General features: G+C 40.8%; 1 protein-coding gene across 1 annotated transcript in view; it reads right to left on the bottom strand.

Annotated features, from left to right (window-relative positions):
* ERO1B (endoplasmic reticulum oxidoreductase 1 beta) overlaps positions 1–10,124 on the bottom strand; it is a 66,402-nt gene that overhangs the window by 4,178 nt on the left and 52,100 nt on the right. The window contains exons 10-14 of the mRNA XM_019527279.1: positions 8,292–8,318; positions 4,089–4,181; positions 3,687–3,933; positions 2,974–3,043; positions 968–1,054 (exon numbers count right to left, since the gene is read on the bottom strand). Of these exons, the coding sequence (XP_019382824.1) occupies positions 968–1,054; positions 2,974–3,043; positions 3,687–3,933; positions 4,089–4,181; positions 8,292–8,318 (524 nt within the window). The remainder of the gene's footprint in view (positions 1–967; positions 1,055–2,973; positions 3,044–3,686; positions 3,934–4,088; positions 4,182–8,291; positions 8,319–10,124) is intronic.

Here is a 10,124-nt window from a genome sequence, read left to right as displayed (position 1 = left end):
GGCTAGGAGCTGGAACCAACTTCCAAGGGAAGTGGTGCTGGCCCCTACCCTGGGGGTCTTTAAGAAGAGGCTGGATGCCTACCTGGCTGGACTCATTTGAGTCCCGTTTCTCTTTTGGGGTTTTTTGTTGTTCTCCCGCCCTGGCGGGGGGTCGGGCTAGAAGATCTACTAGGTCCCTTCCGACCCTTAATCTATGAATCTATCTATGAATCTATTTAAGACTGTGTTCCAGCTATATGGCCTAGGTTTTTTTTCCCTTCTTCAAATGAAATTAGATGTGCAGCTGTTACATTTCACAAATTGGTAATGTACCCAATTCTATTGCAAGTCTTGCAAAAAGCGTGTTTTATCCTTAAAGCCATCACTTCTGGAGGCTAGTGAATGCACAGAGACCTCAATTTTCATTAAAAAAATAAAATGTACCTATGCCTTATGGGTGGAAAGAGGCATCTGAAAAATGTGAAATTAGTATGATTAAGATGCAGACACCACAAGGCAGATAAAGAGAATCCAATTTTTAAAGTGTTATGGTTCCCAAATCAGTTGTATGCTTTTGGAATGTTTCTTGTTGGATATACTTCATTTGTTATACTTGCCAGAAAAGCTTCCTACTTGTCCTTGGTGAATGGATTTTGCAAGGCTCATCTAGCTATTTAATGTCAGGAACATGCTACACATGAAGCTTGAAATATTGAACAAAATCTTATTAGGTGTTGTTATGAATTTCTGATGCTAGTTATTATTGTTCATAACTTTGAAAATTTAGATTTTTGTAAAAGAATTGTGACAAATTATAAAAATTAAATTTCCAAGTTTTTAATAATTGTTCAATTATGACAGCACACAGAGATACTAAAGACTGAACACACGCATGACCTCAGCAGTCCAGCAACAGACAGCCTACAAGTTCTAGGAGAGAGACTAAGTTCCCAAATAACGTGCATGTAGTAAACAAAATACAACCCACCTGCAGTTTGCCCCATAATCTGCATTTATCACAGCCAACACAATCCATTATGCGGGATATGTTCTTGAAATGAAGCCGGAATTCTTCCTACCAATAAACGCATAAAAGAAGTTTCCATATAAATGAGTCTTTAAAAAGCCCAGCATTTTCAAAATTTATAAAACATCAGCTTTCCTAATATAGTACTATTAGGAAGTACTGTTCTACTATTAAATACTATAGTAAATCAACTTGTTTCCCTACGAGAGTTCCTGTAAAAGATTACAATGTAGGTATTCAGAGATAGATATGCAGCTAATCAGCGAAAAACAGAAAACCCCATCCACTTACGTAAGGAGACAAAATTAATACGGAGCAAAAAAAAGTTGTTTTTATAACTTATCCAAAGCATTCATTTAGAGAAAATAGTTAGGCTAGAAACAGACAACTAGCTGTTTTGTAAGCAACCTTTAAAATACAAATTGAATTGTCACACTAATATAATGAATTAGTATGAAACAAATTTGTACTAATTTAGTGAAAAAGTTTCTGTAGTCATAATGTGATACAAATCAACCAATTTTGAATAAATGGCCACACAACAATGGAAGACAAAGTAACCTGGATGAAGTGAAGATTAAGTCTTTGCCTCTAGGGCAGGAGTGGGCAAAATATGGTCCACAAGGGATTTCTGCAGTCCACGGCAGGTCCCCTGGGCCACTTGACCCAGGCATGGGGGGCAGCCTGGGGTGTGGCGCATGTGGCTGGTCCCTTCACCCTCAAGCACGTAGCAGAGCTGGGGTAGCATGGCAGCTAGACTTAGCTTCCTAGCAGCCCTGACGGTGGTGTCTCCTTCTGGTGACTACTACCAGTGTCACTCCCAGCCCCCCTGCCCAGGAACCCCAGCCTGTCCACCCTGCACCCACTGCTGGGGGCACCAGATGGAGTGGGCAGTTTGCCTCAGTGGAGACCGGCCCAGGACCCCGGTGGGCTAGGCATGCTCATCCAGGTGATGAGATGGGACCACAGGCTGGAGAGGAGTGACATTCGGAAGCAGAATGAGCGGGGAGATGGAGGGGCAGGATCACAGGGTAGTGACAGCAGGGCAGAGCCATGATCCACTCCCTGCAAGGCCCCTTAGTGTCACCTCCCTGCAATCCTGACCCCAGCCCTGCCTGCCGCTCTGTGCCTGCCCACAGCTCCATCCCATCTGCTTAGCGGAGCGCACCCTGCCTGTGAGGGTCTCAGGCGTCTCCATGGAGACCTCACCCGCCAGGCACTCCTGAACCAGTCTAGTAATGTACCACTGACCCAGCCCACAGCAGCTCACCAAAACTCCTTAAGTGGTCCTCCAGCTTAAATAACTGCCCACCCTTGCTCTAAAGGCCCTGCTACGCATTCAAATTAAAGCTGGATAAAAACTACTATAAAGTTGTCACACATTTTCAAGCACTAGCTTTACAGTTGGGCAGCTCTTTTTATTGATGGATAGTCATTTTTATCATCTGATAAATTTTGCATGTGTTGGCTGGTCTAAATGATTGCACTAGTCACCAGTTAATTGCATAATATATGTAATGTGTAGTAGGGGCCTAAGTTTCAGGTCTTCCTGATGTGAAACTTGCATTTCAGTTTCTTTGAAACTGAATTACTTCTGCCCACCCACAAAATGTTGTTAAAAAAAAGATGCCCTATAGGGAACATTCCACATAAAAAACAATGCTCTTTATCATGATGATTAAGGAAGATGTGGCTTGCCATAGTATCCACAGCAGAAGACATTTCAATGTCCTGGGCTGAAGGTACTACAAAGTAACTCTTCAGCTACCTTAATGGAAATGTTCAGATACCTAACACACTTATTGCAAACACATGGCAGATTGACTCAATTTAATCTTTGTAAGACCTCTGTACAAGGGTCACCCATCATTAAGATTTATTAAGAAACTGCTTGTCATTAAAACAATATTATGACTTTTAATCATTAAATAAACAACTTAAAATGCAGATGTATTGTAGAACTTTACCTTCAGTGATTTGGCCCCTTTTTTATCTCCCGCAAACATGGACTTTTCATCAAAGTGCATAGTGAAAGACCTGATCAAACAAATTAAAGATAATAAACTTTCGCAACAATTTACCATCCAAGTTCACAAATGCACAATTTTGCAAGTATTTAGAACTTTTTGCTAATGTATATTGATGAAAAAAGCATGACAGCCTGTGTGGCAGCAAAAAAGTAATGCACCTGCACATACAGATTAAATATAATGAAGTACAAGGCTAAAATCCTAATCCTCTGGGGTACTTGAGATGTACATTAAATCAATAATTATATCTAGCCATCTGATTCTCAAAATAAAAAAAAATGGTTTTCAGAAATATTTAAACTCTTAATACATAGAAAATAATTCCTAGAGCTGATCCTGTTAAAAGTTTTTAACATTTACAAAGCCTAGATGCTGCATTTTTTCTAGTATTCAATAGAATTGTTTATACTATTAACTGGAATAGAGCAAGGTAAGGCTTTTGTTTAAAAAAAAAAAAAAAAGTTTCTTAATAGCTCTGACAAACTTTTCCACTCTTTGGCACCTTCATTTCTCGCTTCCAGCTTCTCTACTTTCCCACAGTCCCCACTTCCTTCACCCTGTTGTTCAATACACATTCTCTATCCAAAAGTCACTTCTCCCAGAATCTGGTTGGAAATTTCACATTATTAGTAAAAGACCCCATGTCTTACTTTGTGTCTCTGAAGATATCCAACAAGAGGGCTTTAGATTCAGCATCCTCGTTGACATTTCCAGTGTAAAGGTCTACAATTGAACGCTCAAAGTATGGTGCAACCTTTGACAAAGCACGTAGCTCAATCAAATATAAGAAATATAAGTTTTTGAGCCTTCTTAGCCCTTCTCCTTTTGTTTCAGTAGAATCAAAGCGACGAACGAACTCTTTTACATTAGGTCCCCAGCTAGGCTTTCCCCAGGTTTCTAACCAAAGGAAAAAACATGGTAAAGGTTGTAAACATAGAAAAATAGTGCTTTTTATGCACACACACCTGACTGCTTAGAGAAAAAAAATAAGCTGAACTCCAACAGTAGCATAAAATAAGAACATTCAGAATTTTTACTCGATTATCAGTTACCTTCAAGAAGAGATTTCGCACATAGATGTAAATTGATGCTAGCGTGAAGTCCAGAAATAAGTTTATAGAATACTCTTTTCTCCAGACAAAGACCTGTTCAGAAAGATTAACTGCATATCAAAACACTGTAACAAGTTAAAATAACGCTCTATGAAAATTTAATAGAAAAAGTTTGTATCGTTCCACTTGGGTGGAAGAGAAAGACTAAAACTAGACAAATAGAACCGCAGAAGTCTAAGATTGCTGGGTATGCATGACAACTTAATGTTTAGTTAGAAGGGATACATTTCAAACAAAAAGGACTGGAAAATACACAAGTCATCTGTCAAAAGTCAATTCCCTGGGTGCATGGAAGTGGGAAGAACATCTTGAGCACAGCAAGTCACTGAATATCTTCTCATCACAAAAGGTGTAATGTTGGCACATACAAGAGGGTTACAACTATCACCAACAACGAGATAAACTAACTCAGAAGTACTAGTAACCAGGAAAGAGCCGCAGACCCAACAGTGCATAGTACTAGCCCTGGAAAACAGAAATACACTGTTATATTAGCCTTACTTTCGCTTCCTCAAATGGGTATCAAATGCAATGGGGACCTGCACTAAAAGACAGTCTAGAGTGGCCTTTAGGAACCATTTAAGGAAAGTGGTTGCAAGAAATAAGATGACATGGAATAGTAGTGTAGGGCATTCAGTCCCTTATGAAAGAAGAGACAAGAAAGCATCTGCTGAGATCAAGTTAATTAAAAAGAAAATCCGTATTCTGAATCAGTGTTTTTATGGTGCACAGAGCGCACAACAGATGCTTATGATGCTTCCACCTTTACTGCATCCACCCCAACAGCTTGAGTCAACTCCCCCCCATTACCAAATTAAACTAGAATGGAAGATTATATTACCAGGAAGTATATCCTCATTTTAAAGCCAATGTTGCTGTATACTGAAAGGCACATTTAAGTGCTAAAAGCAAAATAAAAAGTGTTTGCTACAAAACAAAATTAACTATTCAATGGCTTAACTACACTTTCTTGCAGAATATTTTTCCACCCATCTAGGATACGTTTAATTTTAAACCTGCTTGGTCTTTACAATCAGTAACAGACAGTTAAAATCAAGAACCTGTTTAAGATGGAAAACAAGAAATCCAGTTTGCCTGGGAGACAAATATCAACTACTATCAACTGTTTTACAAATGTGAATACCTGTCTAGAAGAAGCAGGCAATTTCTCTAGGAAGACAAATGTACATTTGGAGCTATTTCAAAGGGAAAATGTTCAATAGGACAACAGCTATAACATTAAATGGTTGTGTGGGGCCAAGCTGGGAGCTCTACAAATAAAGCAAAACCACTTGCACATAATCCTGAATGAAGCATGGTTAAAGCTGGAGAACCCATACAAAGAGATAAGCCCAGCTAAATAGCCCACAGACTGATTCCCAGAAGGGCTAAGATAACATGATAGGGTAGTGACAAGCATCTCCAAATGATGTGATCACCTATGCTGGGATGCATCCCAGCACAGCTGATCCCCTTCAGTGGATGAAACACGTGGCCCACTGATACTGCAGGGAGAGAGGCATTGTGTTCTCTTAGGACTTGAGGGACTTAGTCCTGCACACTCCACCTATTCCTGTGAAGGACTGGGCCTCTAAAGCCCTGGGACTGCCTGCCCAGCTTTCCCCATTACTGAGATGTGTCCCTGGGATCTTTGGGGTATGTCTCTTGGTAAGTGGGGAAAACCAGGCAGGTGCTTTGGGGGCTGGATTCTGCCTGGGAATTCCTGGGCTGCAAAAGATTGGGCTGCTCAAGTTTCCAGATACCTGCCTGGGGTGGCTGAAGTGTGGGTAGCTCCAGCTGCCTGTGCTACCCTGCCATAAAGCAGATAAACTGGATGTCTGCCACAATAAAGTGACACCGCTTATTGCTACTTTTTGTTGCACAAACCCCATATCCACCCAGAGATGGGGATTTTGGCACAGATGCTACGGATATAAGATGAAATTTTAAACAGTAACTAATTTCCCATAATTCTGAATGTTTCTGTGAAAAATTCCCTGGGATGTAAATTTTATAGCAGCACAAAGGTGACAAAAGATACCCATTGTCCATTCTTGGTGCTGTGCTTAAGAATATGAGCAAGGGACAGCTAGCCGAGCGCAGACTATAAGGCATAATATAGGCTGCATACAAACATTCAATTCTAGCAGTGTAAATTTTCCACCACAAGAAGTTATACTGGGAAAGGGAGTAGTACAGGCATTCAGTCTACAATTACTCCCTCTACTCTGCTCCTTGTGCCTTCCTGAGGCTGTGGTGATCCCAGTCTGGGGACAGTGTAAGCTGCTCCACTCTGCTCAATCCTAGGCAACTGGAGCAGCAGGGCAAAGCCACCTGCCTACTTCTCACACCAGAATCCCCAGTGAGAAACAGGCAGAGGGCTGTGCTGTTCCCTACCCTTGGCTCTTGGTGCCTGGAAGCTGAGCAAATCAAGCAGCACAGCAAAATCTGCTTCTCACACTGAGAACCTATCTATCTGTGTGCATACGATACTATGTTGACCTACATATTGCATAGGATTACAACACATGAAACAACATTGTGTATAAGCTCACAACTTGCAAGTGAGGAGCACATCCATTCATCCTATGCACTACTGCCCTAGCACTGTTTCTCTATGGCTAAATATGCCTGCACCACTTGGGGACGCTCAAGTCACACTAAACATATTGACACAACCCTAGATGATATATACAGAATTATAAACAGGTTATCTAAAACCCACCTCTGTTCCTTTCCTATACACACTATCCGGCAGAGTGTCCTTTTAAAAAAAATCAGGAGGAAATTAGCAGGCAACATGGACCAGCAGCTGCAGGAGTCATGATTTGGAGTTGGAGATGACCAACACTATATGGACATCAACCAGTACACTGTCATCTCTCATCAAGAAATAGCTTTTTGTCTTCTACCCTACCACATCATTGACTACATCACCAGAATCAGCCAGAACTAACCTCTGGCAAAAAAGAATGGGAGAAACTAGGTGAGAAAGCTGTTGAATGGAGCCAGCAAGGAATTAGCATGTTGTCAACTACAATGGCATACATGGCAGAGCCTAAAAAGATTGAGAACGGGTCTCAGAAGATGCAACTTTATCATGAAGTCAGGGGGCCTCTATGAAACCAACCAAGAAAAGCAAGCCATGAATCATCTCCTGAGATACCATGTAGTACTACAATATACCCCATAAGATTTGGAAAAAGATTTGGCCTGTGCAGAATATTAGAAACAGACCATACAGAAAGGCTTGGAGACATGACAAAGACAAGGGCACTGGGAACAGAGTGAGAAGCAGGAGGGGAGCAGATAGCAGCTGCTTGTCTTGTCTCCTCCCAGTTTATGGGAAGCAAGGGAGCAGCTGCCCCCTGCACCTACTCCAGATTAGGATGACCCCAGCCTCTGGAAGGCAAGGGAGCCTCTCCCTTGGATCCACTCCTCTTAGTCACAAGGAGGATTTAAATCAGGGGAAATGTGTGCAGACATTCAATCTCCCAGAAGCAATTTCTACCTTGTAGTTATATTAATTCTGGAACTGCCATTTTTGTTCTGGGAGAAAACACCTGAATGTCTGCACACTTTTAGTGTCTAGTGGGAGAGGGGCCTGGTAGAAACTGAACATCTTTACAAGGCCACAGATGTGGAAAAGTAGCTTACATGGTTCAGGCTACCTACGAATCACCAAAAGGTCAACCCTAAATATTAATGTCTCTCCTCTTAGAAGAAAAGAGCATCTTTAAAAGGAATTCAAAGAAGGTGATTTTAAGTTAGATGCAACTGAATAAAGAGGTTATTCATAAGCCTTTATGCAAGCCAGCTGACTAAATAGTATTTATATAATTTATCAGGACATTGTTATCTCCATTACCAAATCCTATTCCCTAGCAACAAATTTGTTTTCCTGTTGAATTGTCTGTGATATGAAAGTGAATTCCAAACAGTGTCTTAATGTCTTTGTAAAGATGCAGCATTTCGTACACATCCTACAGACACTGGTTTATTAAAAGACAATTACTGCTTTGGAATCAACATCTTAGTGGCACCCACTAAGCATATGGTGAAATTGGAAGAGCCAAGCAGCACTGTTATATGCTTTTTTAAAATGCAATTAATATTCATTTTAAGTATTAGGTTGACTTTTACCTTCTAGCCATGTATAGAAGCCTTCACCTGTAAACACAAAATATTATGTTAAAATCTGTAAGTATTCATAAATATAACACTTTGTTTAATGCAATTATTTACTTTAGTTATTCAAATCACAAGACACTAAAATACTGAAATAGCTTAAACAGAAATATAGCTTCCATTACTGTAGTCCTAACGAGCAGCATAGCTTTTGATACCATCTCCCACAACATTCTCTCAGGCAAGCTAAGGAAGTACAGGTTGGATGAATGGACTGCAACGTGGAGAGAAATCTGGCTGGAGCATCGGACTCAGTGAGTGGCAATCAATGGCTCAACATCTAGTTGGCAGCCGGTACCAAGTGGAGTGCCCTAGGGCTTGGTCCTGGGGCTGGTTTTGTTCAATATCTTCATCAACGATCTGGAAGATGGCATGGAGTGCACCCTCAGCAAGTTTGCAGGTGACACCAAGCAGAGGAGAGTAGTAGATACGATGGAGGGTAGAGCTAGGATTCAGAGTGACCTAGATAAATTGGAGGATTGGGCCAAAAGGAATCTCATGAGGTTCAACAAGCACAAGTGAGAAGTCCTGTACTTAGGATGGAACAATCACCAGTACAGGCTGGGGGCTGACTGGCTGGGTAGCAGCTCTACAGAAGAGGACCTAGGATTTACAGTGGACAGTAAGCTGAATATATGAGCCAGCAGAGTGCCCTGGTTGCCAAGAAGGCCAACAGTATACTGGGCTGCATTGGTAGGTGTGTTGCCAGCAGGGCAAGGGAGGTTATTCCCCTCTATTCAGCACCGGTGAGGCCACATCTGGAGTACTGTGTCCAGTTTTGGGCGCCCCACAATAGAAAGTATGTGGACCAATTGGAGAGTCTCCAGCAGAAGGCAACAAAAATGGAGGGGGCTAGGGGACATGACATAAGGAAAGGCAGAGGAAACTGGGCTTATTTAGTCTAGAGAAGAAAGGACTGAGGGGGGATTTAATAGCAGCCTTCAACTACTTAACGTGGGGTTCAAAAGAGGATGGAGCTAAACTGTTCTTAGTGGTGGCAGATGACAAAACAAGGAGCAGTGGTCTCAAGTTGGAGCAAGGGAAGTTTGATATTAATCAGAAATTCCTCACTAGGAGGGTAGTAAAACACTGGAACAGGTTACTTAGAGAGGTGGTGGTGGAATCTCCATCCCCGGAGGTTTTTAAGACTCAACTAGATAAAGCTTTGGCTGGGATGATCTAACTGGGGATGGTCCTGCTCTGAGCAGGGGGTTGGACTAGATGACCTCCTGAGGTCCCTCCCAACCTTAACTTTATGTGATTCAATGATTAAGTCTGTTGATTACTATAGCTTTTTAAAACTAGAAATGAGATTTATTTTTCCAAGAAAAAGCTAGTACTTTGGAATAAGACCATAGCACTCAGGATTTGCTTTAAGAACTTTTGTTTGTTACCTTTTATAATATAAGAATTATACCAGTAAAAAATAATTAAAAAAAAAGCAGAGAGAAAATTAAAATCTGAAGAGGCAAAATTATAGCTGTACTTGGAATTTGCAGAGTTCTCTATACAGAGGAGTGCATTAGAAGGAAAATACAGAAAAACATCTTTAAAAAGTAAAAAAAAAAAAATACTAGTTGATGACAATATACTGAACTTACTTATCCATTTACAAGGAGACTTAGAAGTGTTATTCATTCTGAGGACACTGACATATCCCAAACAAAATCAAAACATTAAAGACAAATCATTTCTATTCAGTCTTCCACATTATTCTAGTAAAAGGTTTTTTAAAGAACCAGCTATACCTATAGCTGGTCCAAAAAAAAAAAAAAATCTCAAAACTGG

Source organism: Gavialis gangeticus, unplaced genomic scaffold (genome assembly GCF_001723915.1).
Source record: "Gavialis gangeticus isolate Ggan-Ray unplaced genomic scaffold, GavGan_comp1, whole genome shotgun sequence".
Classification (NCBI taxonomy): Eukaryota; Metazoa; Chordata; order Crocodylia; family Gavialidae; genus Gavialis; species Gavialis gangeticus.
This window is presented reverse-complemented; position numbering and strand designations above follow the sequence as displayed.